This window comes from Gobius niger (genome assembly GCF_951799975.1).
Source record: "Gobius niger genome assembly, chromosome: 17".
NCBI lineage: Eukaryota > Metazoa > Chordata > Actinopteri > Gobiiformes > Gobiidae > Gobius > Gobius niger.
In genome coordinates this window covers 11202185-11223406 of record NC_136868.1, presented here as the reverse complement: position 1 = coordinate 11223406, position 21222 = coordinate 11202185, and the positions used below count along the sequence as shown (strand labels likewise).

Here is a 21222-nt window from a genome sequence, read left to right as displayed (position 1 = left end):
GGCGACAGAGATAGTTCCATGTTTCTCTCATTTCTGCGCCTGTGTTTTAAAGGGAGTTGAGTGACGTGGACAGAGACGGCGCGCTCACGTTCGCTGAGTTCTGCACGGCCTTTCATCTGATCGTGGCTCGTAAAAATGGCTACCCTCTCCCTGAGAGCCTGCCCCCCACGCTACGACTGGGGTTTGTCCAGCCGGAGGAGGACGTCCCGGACACGCCTGAAGTATGGAGCACTAAAATTACAGTATTATTAACAAAGAATGTCGAATTGCATATTTACAAGTGGACAAATTCATTTCATAAACCTCCACCCACTAGTGTTGCTGTATGTACTCGCTTATAATAAATCTAAGAAATGTACAACCCTATTTTAAATTAGGAGCAGATTAGTACAAAAACACCCTGTTCAAAATTTTAAAATCGTGTGGTCCTCTGATATAGATTGTGAATGCTTTGCCACATTGTGTTCACAATTTCTTTTCTATACTTTTCTTTTCTTTAGATCAGTTATTCCCAAAGTACAAACCAAAGAATAAACCAAGCACACTGAACACATTGGATTTTGAAAGGAAATGTATATGTATTTGTTAAAATGTACTGCTTTAAAGGAATAGGCCACTGTTTTTCCATACTGAGATACGTTCTTACCTGAGCTTAGATGAGTTGATGCGTACCTGTCTGGTCTTTGTGCGTGCATTCAGTCACACAAAAAGACCGAACATGTTGTTAGCATTTAGCCTCTCCTCCTCTCCTCTATGGGGCCAAACAGGGGTCAAGCTAGAAGCGACCAAGCTCTTCCACGTTTCCCCTATTTAAATACGGTCACATGAGGAGTTACACGATCCAAGTATAGTCACACAAAATAATAATAATAATAATGCATTGGTTTTATATAGCGCTTTTCTGGACACTCGAAGACGCTTTACATTGCAGTATTCGTTCACTCCATACTCGGTGGTGGTAAGCTACTATTGTAGCCACAGCTGCCCTGGGGTAGACTGACGGAAGCGAGGCAACCAGTCTGCGCCATCGGCCCCTCCGACCACCACCAACCACTCACTCACTACATTCGCTAGGCTTCCTGGTGTTACCAAACGGTCTCCCATCCAAGTACCGACCAGGCCCTACATGTTGATTTTTCAAGCAGATAAAAAGGGGAACTATATTGTAAGGCGTAATAACACCGTTTTTGTGTGACTGTGCGCACGCATAAAGACCAGACAGTTACGCATCAACTCATCTAAGCTCAGGCAAGAACATTATCTCAGTATGAAAAAACAGTGGCCTGTTCCTTTAAGAGAGTTTTCTGCTTACAGATATACTCATTCTTATTTTATTTTGAATTTTGGCTGTAAAATAATGACCAATATTGATAGCATAACAAGGCAGACAGACGGATTGACTTTTTTTCTTGTTGCAGAGCGTAGAGCCTCTGATCGTCTTTGAGGACACAGAGGTGAAGCACAGTCAGGTGAGAAACGTTGCTGTTTTTTTGATGCGCAGTACTTCATTCCTCCTCTAGAGTGCACTAAAGCGCTAGATTCGGAGTAATCTTAACTGCGTTTTGCGAGTAGCATTTTACTTCCTACATTGTGAAGTAAGTGTTCAGTAATTAGTCATCAGCAGCAGAGAGGCATTATTACAGTTTATGACAATTAAGAGCATTTTCTTTCTTTTCTCCAGAATTTGAACATCGTGGAGAGACTTCAGCCTCAAGTAAAACCAGATCCAGCTGAGGAAGCCACAAAGCAAGGTACATCATACAAAAAGGACTTTTGTTTGCAGTTCTTTTGTCAAGTATGAGGCGGACACAATGATTATATTTGTAAATTACACTTACTTTTCACTTACTTACTTATGAGCAGTATGTATTAGTTATTGAGTTTTGTTCTGCTGATCAATACGTTCCACATTTACAAACATTATATTTAAAACTGCTCAAGGTTTTCACTTCTGGCTTGTTAATAAACTATGCAAAATGTGTGCATTTTATTGTTGTCAGCTGATACGACTGTGAGGATAGCAGCATTCGCACCCGCTTCACAACTCTGGACTTTTCCTCAGCGACCAGGTAATGAGACGAGTTTGTGTTTCTCAGCAAAGGGCTTTTTTTTTACTGTACTGATCTTATTTACCTATGACCTTGTTTACGGTGTCTGCAACGCGTGTGAAAATGCTATTTGTGGCTCTGCAGAAGGAAGTGGCTGTTGCTCATTTGCATCAAAGTGACTAAACTCTGACACAGTTGTGATGGTTTCTCTTTAGCGCCGCCGCAGGAGCTGGACCCACAGATGAAGATGAAAACGAGACCGAGGTCAGAGTCATTTAACCTCCTGTACAGTAATGTGTGTTTTACAGAAGAAGAAAGAAGTGTTAATGCACACAAAAATAAACAGCCTCTGCCACTGGTCTCATCTCGTAATAGTCGAGTTGTAGTGCCCATATCCTAGATTTATAACTCTTATAAATCTTCCAATTGCAGCTGCACAAAATAAGGAAAACTGCAGTATTTGATAACAGTCTTGATTTTTGTAATTTGTAACTTGTTTTTCATTCATTTGTGTTAAATCAATAGTATTAAAAAAAAATACTCAGGAACTTAACCTGAAATGAGCACATTTTCTCCAGTTTGGCTTTAACCAAATCTAAAAGTTTCTTGGAAAAAAGTGTCAAAATAGCGACGAAAACAAGGATGAAAACACAACCAAAGGGTGACAAAAAAAGCAGCAAAAGCGTGAAAAAAAGGGCTAGACAAGAAAACAAAAAATATGACTAAAGAGTGATGAAAGAGCAACAAAATGCCACAAAGGGCTAACAAAAAAGTGCGGAAAAAAACGCAACGAAAAGATGACAGAAAAGCAGTACTAAGTAACTCATGCCCCGAGAGGCCCATAGCATGTTAGGTTTTTTTACTCATTAATTGTCCATGAGAGTAAATACTACGCTGACAGGAAAGACAAAGGGAGAGAGGGATATTGTACATACAATTACACAAAGGGAGATATTTTTTTTCACTCAACTTGGCTGTAAATACTGTTTAAGTGGCGCTAGCCCACAGTTAGCTTTGCCCGTTAGCCTGTTGGCTTCTTCTTCGTGATTCCATTAGTGTGTATTGGGGCCTCTGGGTCGGAGCATAGAACGCTGCAAGTGTTGTTTTCTGGCCAGAGACACCAGGGGGAGATGAAAGACCCTCCAATCATCCCATTAACACTTGTATTACTCCCAGAGGGACTACAAAAAGGATTTATTAAGGTAAACAAGTTACTTAGTACTGCTTTAAAGCAACAATAAACAACAAACACACGACAAAACAACTCCGAAAACATGACAAAAATGGGTAAAAAATGTGACAAAAACGCTGTGACAAAGCGACAAAAAGTTACGATGAGTTTTGTAGGTCTTAGCTTTCAAATGAGGCCTTGGCCTATAGGCTATAAGATCCAGTCGAGATGCTTTTAGCTTTGGGTAATGGTTTTACCCAAATCTAAAAGCATGCAGCAACTGGAAAAAATGTGCTCAGTTAGGAGAGGTTAGTGAACTTTTGACTAAAATTGCACATGTTTAAGTTATTATGCGTTTGGCTCATTGATTTTTGAAGTTAGTACCTGCATTTCAAAAGGGAAATGAACCCCCTAAAGAGTGATGAGGTTAGTTTTGCTCAACAGATGTCCTCCAGATCAACTCTAAAAGTAAATGTCATGTTATTGCTGATCTTTAGTAATGAGCATTTCACACTTAACACAGGCTTTTGTCAGTATCTTACATGTAAAGATTTCCATGCCCTGTTCTCTTCAGGTCGTACTCCAGCACGTCGATAGAGGATGCCATGAAGAAGGCAGAGGAGCCGCCCACTCCCCCTCCTCGGCCGCAGAAGTCCCACTCGAGAGCTTCATCTCTGGACCTCAACAAGCTCTTCCAGCAGGGAGCGTTAGGTAACAGTTTATTGAAAAGAAAGATATTTTATTATAGATTCAGTGCCAAACAAAAAACACATTTATTCACCCACATGTCTATGACTTAAATAGACACGTTTTATTATTCACTGATGACACTCAGACAGTCTTCCTAATATTTTGTAAAACTTGTGTAAGGCATTACTGCTGTTCCTCATTTAAATAACTGTTCCGCTAATAGATTGGTGCTCACTGTAATTGCTCGAGAATCTTTGATCATAGAGACTGTTGTATACACTATATGGAAGTTCCCTCCAATTAAGAGGAACTGTAGTTTTATTGTATTCCATATTGTTGAGTGTAAAAGCAGCTGGGCTCAGATTATGCTCTACGTTCACGAGATTAACATGGGGATTTTTGTGTTCAGGAGCTAAAAGTGGCTGGTTGCCTCCACCTCCTGCACTGCCTCCCAGACCGGCGCCTTCACAGGTGAGACATGTCACAGCACTTCACATATGGCTCTTTTTTTTGGATGGAAATGTTTGGAAATGTAGCAAGTTGTTTGTATCTGTTCATTGAATGTCAATTCATTATTCAGCAACTCCCAGGTGCAGTCAGTTAGCGCTGCTTATTCTTATATAAAGTCAATTAATAATGTGCTATGTGCTAACAGTTGAAATGATGTGCATTACAGTATCAGGGCCACAAGTGTAATATGTGAATAAGAAAATGCTGCGTGAGTTAAAATGTGCAGAATTGACATGCATGTCCTATACTTTTGCATGTGAGCTTATGAAATGACACTATTGTCTAGGTGTTTGTCCATAACACAAAACATTTGCTGAATTTATAAATTAAAAGAAAGGCTTTGATTTCCTTGGTGTAGAGAAAAAACCTCAGTTATACATAATGCCAGTCTATTGGCCAATGAAGAGACGTCAGAAAGGGATAATGTAAAGTATAAAACTGGTTGGCAGTAATATTATTTTTTTAGGCCTCAGAAGAAAGTTTGGTAACGCTTTATATTAAGGTGTGCTTATTAAGTATTAACAAGGTATTAATAAGCATTAAAGGGACTATACGGAGTTTAAAAATGTCATAATTAAGTATATTCCTCCCCCTACATGTTTCAACAATGTCCTAATGTGTAGAATGAGCTCAGACCTGTTCACCACAACTGCCTTTAAAATCCTGCACTGTCACTCAAAACGTTGTTAATTCGGGTCCGAAGTGCCGTCATGCACGAGCTTAATATAGAAGGTGCAGTTACGCATATGACCTGAGGTGGCAGTAGTGGAAAAAAATGGCTAACTTGCATCTAGCCCCTTTAATAATATGCTTGTAAAGTAGTAACACACTGCTTTTATGAGAAACATACTAATAGGCCATTAATAATATGCTTATTCATAGCCAATCCTTAACCTAACCCTAACCTTAACCCTTACCCTAACCCTAAAATGATTACTAATGCTTATTAATACTTAATGAGCACCTTAATCTAAAGCGATAACGAAAGTTTATTAACATTTGTATGAATTGTTTTGTAAGATGAGAGTAAGTGAAGTATTAGCCTCAAGGGGGAGCTCATTAGTTGCTGTAAGTCTTTCCCTTTTACCAAATACACAGGTTTAACCTCTTAACCCCCGCCTCAACCTAGCACATTATCTCCAGTTTGGCTTTACCCAAATGTAAAAGCTTCTTGAAAAAAAGTGTCAAAATAGCGACAAAAACATGATGATGAAGCAATGACAAAGAGTGTGATGAAAATGCAACAAAAATGCTGAAAAAGAGGAACAGAAAAGTGACAAAAACAAGACCAAAAAAATCACAAAAGAGCAATAAAAAAGTGCCAAAAATGTGACGAAAATCCAACAAAAAAACAACGCAGCGAAAAAGCTCGATTTAGATTGGTTTTGTAGGTCTGCGTTACACTGGCCCATAGTCTGTAACCTTATGGATTTGTGTAAAGCTGAACTGGAGAAAATGCACTCGGGTAAGGCGGGGGTGAAGAGGTTTAATCAAGTTTTCAAATATTTCCATCTTTGAGGTCTACGTTTTTTTCTAACACAGGCACCATAAAGGCACACAAATGAATATAATAACGATCAGCTTAAAATATAATTCACACATAAAGACCAGTTGTCCATAAACAGGTCAGTTGTTGCTCCATGTGATGTGTCATAATATTCGTAATTGACTTCAGTATTTTCTCAAGTCTTGTTTTGACAGAATCGAAGAAAAAACATTCAAGGCAGATATGGAATGACATATTTTCCTCATATTGTGCAGCCTTACTGTATGTCTAACCGAGTAAGCTTCTTCTCATCTTCCTCTTCAGGTGCCTCATTTTGCTGCAGAGAAGCCTCCCCAAAACAAGGTGCCGCAGCCAAACTTCGCCGACTTCAGTCACTTTCGAGAAGAGGTAAGATTCCCCAATGACAGAGCACCTTCAGGAGACGGCGCACCATCCCCCAGTCTGCACAAACCCTATAACTATACTTCACTCTATTTTAAGACGCCAAATTTATGACTTTAGGCACATCAAAGACTCTTCTACCTTGTGACTGCAATCATACAGGCTTGATTTACGGTTGGAGTGACTTCATATTTCTTTGTCCTTGACTTGTCTCCTCTGACACTTTGATATATTTCATTTGGGCGTGAGCGCGGATCCCGTTACAGCGCACAGAAGTCTGGTTAAATATTTATGAAGCTGTCAAACATTTAAAATGACAAAGCCGCAGTGTATTATTCACAGGCGTAAGCGAAGATGAAAAGGAGATTAACTGGGGCGGGTTTTATTAGTGGTGAACTTCCTTATTGTTGCTGATCGGGTCATTGTCAGGTCATTGCTTATAAATTATGCACAAATGAAGATACCCCAGAGTGAAGGCACCTGCTTGTACCTGCTTTCCTGCCTTTACTAAATTAATTCACTAAAGTGATCGTATTTCTTCTCACAAATCATCTTTGCAATCCAACAACATCCATTCCGCCTCAGAGAACGGCAAAATGCTGTGACTTCAACTTTCGTTTTTACTCATTAAAGTGATGGTCTGTAAGATCGCAAACAGAGGAGAGAGTGAAATTTTAAACTAAACTAAGTTCCTTCCCTCCTGATTTGACTAGAAAGCCGCTCCTCATTGGCAAAATGAGGAGAGAGAGAGAACAATCTTTCAAAAGTAAATTATCAAGCTCCCTCTTCCTTTCCTCTGATTGGACCTACCAGTCTCATTGGTCAAAGGGGATTCTGATTATTCTGATTAGTTGCTGAATTTAGCAAAGGGAGAAAAAATATAAAAATATAATATTACTTACATTCAGTCAATTATACGCAATGTATTGCATTTGTAAAACATTTAAACTTACAGACTAAACAGCAAAATTTACTTTTTTAGCTTTTAACTATGTAATCATATTGTTTATAGCCGTGCAAAGTAATTCATGCCCCTAGAGGCCAGAAGCGCCACTGCAGGTGTCGTAGCATGTTGCGTTTTTTAATCATTAACTGTCCGTGAGAGTAAATACTACGCTGAAAGAAAACACAAAGGGAGAGAGGGATATTGTACATCCAATTACACAATGGAGATAATATTTTTTCACTCAAACTTGGCTGTAAATACTTTTAAAGTGGCACTAGCCCGCAGTTAGCTTTGCCTGTTTGCCTGTTAGCTTCTTCTGATTCTGTGTATTGGGTCTCCGGGTCGGAGCAGGGAAAGCTGCAAGGGTGGTTTTCTGGCCAGAGACACCAGGGGGAGATGAAAGACCCCCCAATAATCCCATTAACACTTGTATTACCCCCAGAGGGACTACGGAAAGGATTTATTAAGGTAAACATGTTACTTAGTGCTGCTTTAAGTCATCAAAAACAGACACAGAGAGGGGTTTTTGCTTCATTCATGCAGTTCTGAGTAATTCGGTTCACTCTCATCGTTTGTTCTTCTGCTTCTGTATTTTCTGAATTTTGCTGCAGCATTGAGGAAACACCAAAACTGTCCTTCACATTTTCTTTTAAAGCCCATAATCTGTCACCAGGCCCATTTGATCTCAAAGAGTGTCCATCACTGCACCATATCTTCTTCATACAGTTTTATAGCGTGTCATTCCCTTTTACTCCCTGCAAAGGGCGCTCCAAATCCTGATAGACCCACTGTCTCCGTCAATACTGTTTTTTTTTTATTTACATAGAAATTATTACAAATTGAGAAATGAGAATCAATGCTAAGGTGCTCAAAAGAATGCTTTCAGCCTCCATTATGCATGACATGTCCACTTTAACTCTTAATCTTTTTACGTTATTCTAATTGGTCGGTGCTTCACAGGTAGTTGAGCACACTGTCTCCCAGCGTGTCGCAGCACAGCCCGTGTATCTCCTCACACCCCAGACAGTCTTTAACCATTTGCTCTCCCATAACCCCACGCTCCTCCTTCTCAGTATCACTTTCCCTTTTCTTGTCTTCACACTGCTCTTGTAATTAGAACCACCAGCCCCAGCGTCTCCGAGCTGCTAATAGTGCAGTGTGTATTTTTCACTCACTCGCTCACTGAAACCAACACTCGCCAAGCCCCCAAAAAAAGAGTCAGTTAAAAATAGCTTCCTGTCAAATAAAATATGTCAATCTTACATTTAGGGAGTAATTTAATCACGGCTTTTGGAAGGAGCTCCTGGGAAAGTGTAATTTCTAGACTAAGCAAAGGATCATTACAATGAAGTGTTGGCATAACTGCAGATTACCGTTTTCATGAACTTTATTTGACTTCATCTCAACTCATTCCTACAGTATGTATACTCAGAGACATTTCTCTCCAGTGTGGTAAGCAGAAGCTCCTACTGTTTTTCTTTTTTTTCCCCCTGCGCTTTCATTTCACATTCCGATTTTAGGATGATCCATTCGAAAAGGGATGAAAATGATCTAAAATGCGTCCTCTGGCTTGTTGTCATTCCACCAGCCTTTTCTTGCCCCCATCCTAACCCCTCGCTCAACACCTGATAACTATTTTATGCTCTAACTCTCCTCCAGTTGACTCTATCCGATCTTTTAAAACACTTTTTTCCAAACATATATTGAGGAGAACGAGGTCAGCAATCCACAGCCTTGACCTACATGTGACATTTCATGATTTTCCAAACCGCAGCAGCGCCGTTCAGTCTGTCAGTCCAATTTCACACTCGGGAAGCCCTCAGATACAGATAGACATGGTCAGTGCGTCCACATAGACCGCGCTCCCTTCTGCTAAATTGGTCCAACAATAATTCTGTCATCAGTTTTCTTGACACATTCGCACCCACTCATTTTCACTTCAAAGTTTGAATTGTTTGAAGTGGCCATGACCTATACGCTGAGAGACGGAGAAACTACATTTAGTTGCTTTTACTTTTATATTTCCTGCGTGAGTCGTAGATGTAGATGAAGATGAGATATTTGTTGATGTAGTAATATTTATATATAAATAATGGCCATAATACACTAGTCAGGTCAGCCAGACACTCCTACTTTCTTTTTTGAGCGCAGGAGTGGCTATGAGAGTCACTCTGCTCGGTCCAGATCAGATCATAAACCCTTTGGAAAATCTGTCTTTAGATCATTCCTGACCCAGTCTAAACATTATCACGGAAGTAAGTAAGTAAGCAAGTGCTTTATTTGTCATTGTACAACGTGCAACGAAATTGTGCTCAGGTGTTAGTCCTGAGCTGCAACCATGGCGGAGGTCGGGGAAACCGTGGCAACAGGAGGAAACCTGGCTGACTGCCTTAATGGTGCAGCGCCTCCTGGGTTTGTCCCTGTTTCAGAGCGTGGTGTCCTGCACTGGTCAGCTCCTCCTTCTCTCCCTCCACCTGCGCAGCTCCATCCGCTCCACAACAGTCTTTCACCATCTTCTCCTTTGTCCCATTTTTGTTTCCTGTAGCGCCTCTTGTGCTGCCGGTTTTGGGGCTCTTGGTGCCTTCTCAGTGTTTCAGAAGAAGAAATTTTAAGGTTTCAAATGTCTTTAGTTCATAAGCTACCTGTTTGTTTACTTTTAAAAAGCTGCTTTCTTCAGGACCACTATGGACTCTCTGCAGTAAAAAAAAAATCCTCCAAACTTCACAAAAACACGGCAAAGACCTACAAATGTATCCAGCAAAACAGTGTGGAACACAGAAACCACAAATGCAGTTCACAGATAAAGGCATGCTTGGACATCTTGTGAAAATGGCAGCATTGGTCAATAATGGATTCCTGGAGGCTCCATGCTTGATTTCTTAAGTCTTTGACAGTTATTTTGCGTCTTTTTCTGTCATCTCACATCTTACGACCCTGTCAACTATTGGTAACAAAACGTTTCAAGGTTCTAAGGTCCAATCCCAATATTGTTTGAAATTCTGCACTTTATTCAGAGCTTGGACCTGCTTCGACCACACTTCCTGTCATTACAGACAACGCCATCACCTTGGATGCTTCAATCCTACAGCCTTTCAGTTTATACAGTTTGAAAAGTGAAGAAAAACGATATGGTCTAAAAAAAAAACTAATTTTGAGCATCTGGAAAAGTGCAATAAGACTTAATGCAATAAGACTTAATATGACTCAAAAATCACACTCAGCCACTTTTACAACTTTTATTTCTTTTTCTGTATTAATTCTTATTGGCGACTCTTTTACTTTAAACCTTGCTTCACTTTTGCCTGACCACACAAACTGCACATTGAGATTCTTGCGGTTCATAAAAGGCTATAGCTGTATTTCAAATGTTTCCATGCTGCGGTCGTGTTGCTCAGACGGTAGCACTGGGGGGGAGATTATTATGGCCCCATTTGTTTCTGTCTACAAGCTACATTTTTACAGAGAAGCGATGCATCTCGGGTACAATTCAGAGCGGGGCATTTGCCTGTTGAAGTCATTAGGACAAGGCTTAGGGCTCTCGAGTACCACGACGCAGAGGAGACCGACAGAGTTCACAAATGAGTGCTTTCAGGCTCGCTTACGTTTGCGTTTAGATGGAGTGACTTGAAATAGTGCAGCTTCGTGCCTGAAATTGTTTAAGTCTCGAGAGGATTTCCAATGGCACTCGGTCTGTTAAACCAATTGCGTTACTAAAGCAGGTGTGATCTTTATGGCCGAAGTGAAGCCATAGGAAAAAGAAACAAAAGCTGTGAATGGAGAGAGTTAGGACTAGATATTTGAGTCATTACTTAGAACATTCTTTGTCTTATACAGCAGTTTTAGGTTTAATCCGGATTGCAAAAAAAAAAAAGTTCCCATATCGTGCAGTTCTACTCATTACTATATGAAAGCCAGATACTGTTTCCCAAATTGACCTTCAGTACTTTTTTTTAAACAAGCCCGTAGGGATGCACCGATCCTATGCTGGTATCAGATATCAGAGCCGATACTGGAAAAAATACAAATACCGATACTGAATCGATAATAGTTTTGGTTCTCACCACTTTAAAAACACAATTTTCACCAATTAAATCTTAGTGAACATGATGTATATCATTTTGAAGCTAAGAACCTGGAGAATTCAATCTCTGAGTTAGTTTTAACCTCAGCAAAATATAATTTTGATCGCCGTGCAAAATACTGCGGTTAGCAACAGCATGCTAAAGCTAGTGGAAGCATGCTAAAGCTAGCGGGAGCATGCTAATGCTAGCGCCAACTAATCAAGGCTGGGTCATGATCACTATGGTCACTATGAATGAAATACCTAAAGTTGCCTACTAAAATAAAATGGCAATTGATTGAGCGGCCAAGTGTTTGTGTTTTAGTTTATGAAATGCTGTAAAAGGAAAACTGATATAAGATATTTATTTATGATAAAAGTTGTAATGGTCAGCATGAATGATCAATATAAAATAGCCTGTCCCAAGGATAGCATTGAAAATCCAGGGATTCTTGTTGAATGTTTTTCATTAGTTTATTAATAACTATAATTGATGATTGATCTGTAACATCACACCTCACAATGGAGGTAAGAGGTCTATTTACTTTTTCACTTTTAAAGGAATAGGCCACCGTTTTTACATACTAAAATATGTTCTTACCTCACTTTAGACGTGTTAATATATCCCCGTCTGGTCTTTGTCCGTGCGCTCTGCCAGGCAAACGGAGCACATACGCAGCCTCTCCCACATGTCACATAGCTCCGAAAAAGCTCACGATAGAAGCTACCAAGCTCTTCCACGAGTTCCCTATTTAAATAAAGTTACGTGAAGTGTTTTCATGCGAAGTATATTTACACAGAAATGTAACATGTCGATTTTATAAGCAAATAAAAAGGGGGACTATATTGTGAGGCGTAATGATACGAGGAGCAAAACGTCAGCGCAGTAACTCCTAAAGGTTATTGACGGAAGTGAGCGGGGGAAGTCTTTAGGAGTTACTACGCGGACGCTGTGCTCCTCGTATCATTACGCCTCACAATATAGTCCCCCTTTTTATTTGCTTATAAAATCGACATGTTACATTTCTGTGTAAATATACTTCGCATGAAAACACTTCACGTAACTTTATTTAAATAGGGAACACGTGGAAGAGCTTGGTAGCTTCTATCGTGAGCTTTTTCGGAGCTATATGATATGTGGGAGAGGCTGCGTATGTGCTCCGTTTGCCTGGCAGAGCGCACGGACAAAGACCAGACGGGGATATATTAACACGTCTAAAGTGAGGTAAGAACATATCTTAGTATGTAAAAACGGTGGCCTATTCCTTTAAGGAAGTCACTTGGTATCGGCTAACATCGGATATCGGCAGATACTCAAAGCCCTGTAGTATTTTTGCTGGCCTATCAGAAGCAAAAATCTCTACTCATTCATCTAGAACTTACTGAAATCTTCTTTGAGTCACACTAGTTGAAGCCTGTCTTAACAACCACAAGACCCGTGTAATAATAATTGCTTTTGTTTCCCTGGTTAAGTAATGCATTTCCCTGTCATTTAATACTCATCTTCCATTGATTATGTACGGTTAGGGGCTAGTCGGGGAGCTGCAGGCTATCCCAGCTGTTCAGGACGTGCACAGGGCGAGATACACCCGAGTTAATCACCGGTTAATCACAGGGCTGACCATGGGAACAGACCACCTCTCACTCATCCCCCATAGGCACTTCTCAGTCACCGCTTCACCCGGTAATGCTCGTGCTCTGACTGTGGAAGTTGTCATTGGGAGCACAGAGACGAAATGCAATGTTCCTACATGAGTGCTGTTACTTGCTGAAAATGTCACTTTTTCACACACCTATGACAGAATACTTCACATCAACATAGCATTAGGCCGTAACACAACACACTATTAAATACTGAATAATGTTAGTGTAGTTGGTCAATTTGTAATAATGTTGGCAAAATCCTTGAGGTCGTGGGTACTTGGAGTAAAAATGAACGACTCAAAGATTACGCCAGACAAAAAAGGTTGGGAACCACTGATATAACCTATACATTGATGTGGAAATAAAATAACGATTTATTTTGCATCTCTTTGTTCCTGTGTGTCTTTTGCAGGAGGAGAGCAGTGTCAAGGTCGAGGGTCAAAGTGCACGCTCCAGATTTGGTCCAAGTACAGAAGACTTGACCGGCTCTTCAAAACAGGTCAGACATCAGCCCCCACAGAGATGGAAAATGTAAAGCCCTGTTCTCAATAGTGATTGATGTTTGTGTAATCTCGTTGCTAGGAGCTCCTTCATAGTGTGCCACAGAAGCCCGTTCGTAGAAAATTCCATCCTGAAGTCTCAAACATGGACGGACCGCCGGCTGCGATGACTCTGGCTCCTCCCACTAAGGCGCCTCAGAAGTTAGTTTGTTTAATGGACTATGGAGCTTCATCACTTTGAGAAATATGGATACACAGATTTAGCTCAGTAAGGCAAGGCAAAGCAAGGCAAGTTTATTTGTAGAGCACAATTCATACACAAGGCAATTCAAAGTGTTTCATAGTTGCATAAATATAAGAAAACAAATACAATCAATAAAAACATCAACATAGAATTAATCAATTACAGTAAGAGGCAAGAGTGTAGATAAAATACTTTCAGTTATATGCATGTTTAAGTCTTGTTTAGATTCGCTCTGTCTTGAGCACTATTTTAAGTCTTGTTTTGACTCGCTCTGTCTTGAGCACTATTTCACTCTGTCTTGAGCACTATTTTTAAGTCTTGTTTTGACTCGCTCTGTCTTGAGCACTATTTTTAAGTCTTGTTTTGACTCGCTCTGTCTTGAGCACTATTTTTAAGTCTTGTTTTGACTCGCTCTGTCTTGAGCACTATTTCACTCTGTCTTGACACTATTTTTTAGTCTTGTTTTGACTCGCTCTGTCTTGAGCACTATTTCGCTCTGTCTTGAGCGCTATTGGCTACTACAGTAGCCAAAAGGATGAAAAGCAGAAAAGAGAGAACATTTACATCTCTTGGAAAATGTTTTAAATGTTAGAAAGTTATGGCAAATAGTTTTTCCACATTATGATAGTCATGGGATTCACGCTCACTAACAAGGTCATGAAATGTAAAGCTGTCACTTCTAATTAGAAGGAATGGCAAGTTTTTATGTTGCTAATGAGCCTCCCTCATGTGTGAAAAAGGTTATGACGCCAACATGTCGCTGAGTGAGGTGTGGGCCGTGTGTCGGGCTGTTGGCTGAATGCGAATGTTAAAAATACAACCAAAACATAAAAGTAACGACTCCAACACATGCTTCTCATAGCATTTCCTGGGGTTTCTACAACTAAGATGAAACTAGGCGATGCATGTGGTCCTATATACCGAAAACAAGCCACCGTCGACCAATTGGCTAATGCCAGCTTTGACAGAGAGACGTCAGAGCAGCTCGACTGGTGCTACGCTGCGATTATACAACCAACACCAAAGTCATGCTGAATCAACTCAAGTGGTTGTCAGTAAAAGACAGATTATCGTATTCATTATTGTCTTTCTTCAAAAATATAATAGTATCAAAGCGACCCAAAATTCTTTACCAGAGACTCTTATTTAGCAAAGATAAACATGACTATCCAACTAGACACGCCTTAGTGGGGAAATTTGTTTTACCAAAAGTACATTCAAACAGTGCTCAGAAAACATTTATGTACAGAGCAATGCATGCATGGAATATGCTACCTGAAAATCTAACGATGCTCGTAAATATAAAAACATTTAAATCGGCATTGAAAAAATGTTATCAACAACTGAACTGAACTGAAAATATACTAACTATTTCTTGAGATTTGATACATTATTGTTAAATTATGCCAAGAAAGTAGTGATTATGAATTGTGATACAGTAATATATTGTATACATTGTTGCGTGGCTTTTGTATCTTAATGTACTTTTCTTTTTTCTTTAATGTATTTCTTTATGTTTTTATATGTGGACCCCAGGAAGAATAGCGACAGCTCTGCTGTGCTAATGGGGATCCCAGCAATAAAAAATAAAAAAAAAAAAGAACACACGGGCATCACAGTTTTTGGCGTGTGGAGCTGCGTAGGTGGTAGATACCAGTGCCTCTATTCGTCTTTATTTAACAACATCACTTTGTTCATTTCCAGGGTGCTGTCCAGTCAGAAGAGGGAGATTCAAATGGCCATCCGGAAGAACAAAGAGACCAACGCGGTGCTGAAACGCCTCAACAGTGAGCTCCAGCAGCAACTGAAGGTCTGCACATGTGTGTGTTTAGCCTGTGTAGCATGTGAGGAAGTGTGTCCATCAACAACATGTGAATGGGCGTGGACGAGCCGCAGTACATACTCAACTGCGCTGTACATACTTGAGGTATTAAGTGTAGCTTAGTGTGACAACTTATTCACTCCATAGCGGTCTCTGAGATGCTTCAAGTCGTCAGTGGCTGAAAGTGGAAAGGATTAAACATTAGTTGGATTTGGAAAAACATATGCAAAAACACTTATTCAGTCATCAAAATGTGTCTACAGCCCTAAGGTGCCCCAAAGGATCAAACTGTGGTAGTGACTGTACTCAATCAGCAGGAGAATATGCCCCCTGCATTTAGTCAAGACAAAAGATACTAATCTAAGACCAAAGGTAAACAAATTACTGCTATTGTATCGCATTCAGTGACGTAGCTTTGCGAGGTCGTATAAAGTTTGTCCGCAGTGTCTGTGTTGACGCTGTTTCAAAAGCTCTCAGTTTAGTGTCGGGACCTGGGTTCTCGTCAAAGTGTGACAACAAATGCCCCTCTCGTCTGCTGTCTGCCCCTCCGAGCCGAGCCCACTCACACCGAGATCAACTGAAGCAGGGTCCTGTGGGTGTTACCTTCAGAGGCCGGAGCACATGTGGCATGCCTGTCATTCTGCAGCTGATGTCACAACAGGGAAATCTAATATGTCAAACATAAACTAAGATTAGTCCCCTCAGCTGCATCGTCTTTGGTTTACGATTCTCTTTATAAAAACTGTATGAATGAGCCAAAGCAAAATAGTAGCAGAATAAAACACCTGTCTGTGCAAGTAGACAGAGACATACAATCTATACTTCCTCATTAAAGACTGGGTACAAGAGGTGCATAGAAAAGTTTAAGGAAAACCATAACCAAAGCTTGAGTTTGAAGAAAAGGAAGAATCGATACAAGACGTGCTGTTTTTATTGGACTTACCGACTAAAGGTAATCTGGTTAAATTGTCGCAGTCCAGCCAGACTCGCGAAGCATGTGTGGAATCTGCAGAGAAAGGCGCACGTGTCTGTATATAGTCCCGGGCCTGGGTTAAATACCAAACAGCCACTGGCATCTGCAACTGTTCCCTTTAAAATAGAGCCAGTACAGCAGCAGCAGCAGTGCGAGAGAAAGAGGAGAGACTTTAGCTTTAGGTAATTGGAAGAAACCGTCATATTCTTTATAATCCCCAAAGCCTTAAGCCCGGTAAAGTGGAACATTTCTGGAGAAGTGTCTCGGCATAAGTAGCTTTTATTGAGTGTGAAAAGATTGTAATAAACTTTGTGAGAGACGAGTTGGCCAGAGCAAACTGTAGATCATGTGTAAAGTGGAGGCTTCAAGTTCGTCCAAAGAATGTGATTTTTATGGCACTGACACGTGAATACTAGAAAATAGTTTAGGTCAGTTTCTCTGCAAAATCATTAACCAGATTGTTTTAGTCTAGTCGACATGTGGAAATGTTTTTTTTTTTTCTGTTTGGACAAAAATGTTGACTATGTTCCCTCAAACTTGAGCTAGCATTGTCTGCTTTGTACAAGTAGTTGGTCATTGATAAGTCACCATTTTCACCAGTTTCGGATTAACCTATACTCCAGTATAACGCATCATTTGAAAGCTAAGACCTACAAAAGTCATTTAAATGAATCGTTTTCCTTGCGTTGATGCCACGTTGTCTTTTTTAATTTTTTTTATTGCTTTTTTCTTGTGTCTTCGTCACACCTTTTAGTCACTTTTCTGTTTCTCTTTTGTGAGTTTTTGTGGCACTTTTGTCAGTTTTTAGGTTGTGTTTTTTGTCACTTTTTCATCTATTTTTCTCGTCACGTTTCCGTCGCACTTATTTGCGCTACTATTTTGATGCTTTTTTCAAGAAGCTTTTAGATTTGGGTAAAATGCGCTCGGTTCAGGCGGGGGTTAAGAGGTTAAAAAGCATTAGAAGTCTTTAAATTAATTGTGCCAAAATGAAGTCCTTAAATATCATTACATTAAAAAGCATTGAAATTGAGATTCAAACTGGCATTAAATCTAAATTTGCAAATTTTGCTAAACATTGCTCAAATGTTTTTACTGCATGAGCTGCAGTATTGGTTGAAAGTGACCACTTTTTTTTGTCCGTTTTGTCCATTTCTCTTTCCTCTTTTTAACGGATGGAAATTAGCCCACGGCTACAATCCGGTGTGGCGTGTTTACATGCATGCGACCCATGTATGTTCATTAACATGCACTGTCCCGACCAAATAAACCAATAAATAAATGAAATTGTAGTGTCATGCTCTTCAGCGTCAACATGAACAGCTACTAGCTACCAGAAGAATTCTCTGACACGTTGTTGTTTGTTGGCATATGTTGATACATAAAAAATAGGGTCTTCCAGCCATAGATCCGTGTGAAAATATATTTGAAGCTTTATTCATACAATTCGTTTAATCAATAAAATCCAGTGAATCCAACGTTAAAAGTTCATTAAAAATGCAAACAAACCTTCCCGCACAACGGTTAAAAGACGTATGCTTCCTTCCGATAGCTTCCCGAAAGGAAGTACCAAGGCCTATTTAACCCGCCTACAGGTGATGGTGCCCACACACCCCCTGGTGGTAGAAAGCACAAAAAGCAAAACAAAAGGTGCATAAATTGAGACCCGATCTGGCTCTAACAGAAATGTTTGCAAATCTTAAGAAATTAAATACACTGCGTTCCAAATTATTATGCAAATGACATTTTTCTGAGATTTTCTAAATTGTCAACTCAAATGAGAGTCAGCATAATTTTCAAGTCTTTAACTGGTAGAGGATCATTTAAATGTGGTGGAAAAAAATTCCTAGTGATAACAGTATTTTTTTCAAAAATAAATATAGTAAAAACCTCAAAATCCACTGTTCCAAATTATTATGCAACTCATCGTTTCAATACATTTTAAAGCTTGTAATTAACTGAAAATGGTCATTTGTTGTATTTGTAGCATTAGGAGGTCATATTTACTGAAATCAAAAGCTATTTCAATCAAAAAAATATTAACAGGTCAAGTTATATTTTACCAAAGGAGCCCTTGTGTGATAGCAGCTTCAAAATTCTTAAATCCATTAAAATTGTGAGTTTTTGGACAGTTTCTGTTTGGATTTATTTGCAGGATGTTAGAATAGCCTCCCAGAGCTGCTGTTTGGATGAAAACTGCCTCCCACCCTCATAGAAGTTTTTTTGTTGAGGCTCCAAAGGTTCTCAACAGGGTTGAGGTCAGGGGAGGAGGGGGTCCACATCATGAGTTTCTCTCCTTTTATGCCCATAGCAGCCAGTGATGCAGAGGTATTCTTTACAGTATGACATGGTGCGTTGTCATGCATGAAGAGGATTTTTTTAGGGAAAGCACGGCTCTTCTTTTTGTAGCATAGAAGACAGCTGTCAGTCAGAAACTCCACATATTTTTCAAAGGTCATTTTCACACCTTCAGAGAGCCTAAAAGGGCCTAAAGGGGCCGACCAGCTCTCTCCCCATGACTCTGGCCCAAAACATGACTCCGCCCCCTCCTTACTGACGTCACAGCCTTGTTGGGACATTGTGGCCATTCACCAACTATCCACTACTCCATTGATTTGACCATCCAGGGCTACACGGCGCTCATCAGTGAACAAGACTGTTTGAAAAGGAGTCCTCATGTATTTCTGAGCCACTGCAGCCGTTTCTGTTCATGAACATTCAATGAACAGTTTAGGGGAGGCCCGGATAGACGGTTTATGCACAACTGCAGCCTCTGGAGGGTCCTACACCTTGATGTTCGGGGGACTCCAGAGGCACCAGCAGCTTCAAATACCTGTATGCTGCTTTGTGGCATCTGTTCTCCTAATCTGATGTGTTTGTCTGGCAGAAACCGTCCATATTGTGCCATTATCTGCAAAAAACGGAGTGTGCTCTGAATCATCCACAAATCTCTTATCTGTATGATGATTACACTTAATCTTTCATGAAATATCGAAGGTTTTCATACCTAGACCAAGACATTCAACTATTTCACGCTTTTCATCAGCAGACAGACCCTTTTTCTTTCCCATATTGCTTGAAAATGATGATCTGCGTAATAAAGTGGAACACCCTTTTTCAGTAGTTTTTCCCTTAACTGGGCTTAACCTGAAAACTAATCATCCCAGGTCTTTGAGATTAATGTCAGTGATTCATAGAGCCCCAAGACACGATACCATCCAGGAGTTTCATTATTATTGTTGTTTTTTTTACCTTTTTGACACAAAAATCCAATTTGCATAATAATTTGGAACGCAGTGTATGTGCAGATTTTTTTCCTGCATGTGTGGCATTAAAGAGACTAGATGCAAGTTGGTCATTTTATGTTCACTACCGCCACCTCAGGTCACACGTGTAACTGCAATCTCTATATTGTGCATGACAGCAATACAGACACGAAGTAATAACTTTTTGAGTGACAGTGGAGGATTTTAGAGGCAGTTGTGGTGAACAGGTCTGGGCTCATTCTACACATTAGGACATTGCTGGAACATGTAGGGGGAGGAAAATACTTAGTTTTCACATTTTTAAACTGTATAGTCCCTTTAATATATAGTATTTGGGCATTTAAAAGCATTGCATTTGAGTTGCTTCTGCCTGAATAAACCCTCAACACATTCTTTGCTTTATAGATGCAGTAAGACCTGTCGTTACATGGTCTTCTTGAATGGATTTTAGTGCCAACTGATTTGAATGAAAGGGAGCCTAAGTTTGTTTATGGTTTTATTAGAATCAGGAGTGTCAAACAACTTTGGAGCAGGGCTGAATTTTGTCGGTTGTGGGCCAATACAACACCTCACTGTGCTAGAGTTTCATTTTCCTCTAATATGTGTGACTATGTTGATGAAACATAATGAAACTTTTCGTATCGCAGGTGCACAAAGTCAGAACAAAAGTAAAAGTATTTGCATGCAGCTGCTGTCGTTTTTCCAGCTTATGCAAAAAGTTCCATCGACATTGACGGCAGCATTAATATGCATGCCGCAACTTGCCGCTAATTATTTTTGTTGACCTTGTTACCATGACGAAGCAGAGTAAATATGTCGTGCACATCCCTCGAGCGCCCTGTCCTGGCATTACTGATCAGCGTTTGTGTGTTTTTTTCTTGCTGTACGCAGGTGGTTCACCAGGAGCGGGTCACCTTGGAGTCCCAGCTGGAGCTTGTGCGGCCCGTGGCTTCAACATGACTCAGACCGGACCAAAGTCACTGCGTCCCGATTCAGCCCGAGACTAAGTTTGGGCCTTCGACTGTTCGGCAAAGTCAAACGGATTAGGGCGTCGGACATTGGGCTTGAGAGGTGCCCCCCCCACCCCCCACCCCCCGTCCACAAGTCGCTAATGACAACATGATGCAAGACAATGTATTTTATCATGCGCCTGTATTATAAGCCTTTGTAAGTGATCCTATTTCACTGTGGCATCGTAATTTATTTGTTTTATGTCATGTGCATTTGTTTTTTTTGTTTTTTTTTATTTCACCTTACATCATAATGAAGTAAAATGTTCACATTATTGACATATGTGATGCGTACACGAATCAGGAATAACATTATGACCACCATGTATGTATTTATTGTTCTGTGCCTAATATCACCCTTCTGTTGTTGCACTGCAGTAGCTTTCCTTCACTTTAAATAATCATCCCATCTCTCCTTCCTTGGTCCGATTAAACACAATCCAGACACTGGAC

General features: G+C 40.2%; 1 protein-coding gene across 1 annotated transcript in view; it reads left to right on the top strand.

Moving 5' to 3' along the window:
- Positions 1 to 21010, top strand: part of reps2 (RALBP1 associated Eps domain containing 2) — a 30980-nt gene extending 9970 nt beyond the window's left edge. The window contains exons 8-19 of the mRNA XM_079574917.1: positions 53 to 221; positions 1419 to 1469; positions 1682 to 1751; positions 2001 to 2069; positions 2264 to 2312; positions 3794 to 3930; positions 4319 to 4380; positions 6230 to 6313; positions 13370 to 13456; positions 13540 to 13658; positions 15406 to 15511; positions 20651 to 21010. Of these exons, the coding sequence (XP_079431043.1) occupies positions 53 to 221; positions 1419 to 1469; positions 1682 to 1751; positions 2001 to 2069; positions 2264 to 2312; positions 3794 to 3930; positions 4319 to 4380; positions 6230 to 6313; positions 13370 to 13456; positions 13540 to 13658; positions 15406 to 15511; positions 20651 to 20719 (1072 nt within the window). The 3' untranslated portion in view covers positions 20720 to 21010. The remainder of the gene's footprint in view (positions 1 to 52; positions 222 to 1418; positions 1470 to 1681; positions 1752 to 2000; positions 2070 to 2263; positions 2313 to 3793; positions 3931 to 4318; positions 4381 to 6229; positions 6314 to 13369; positions 13457 to 13539; positions 13659 to 15405; positions 15512 to 20650) is intronic.
- The last annotated feature ends 212 nt before the right edge of the window (positions 21011 to 21222 follow it).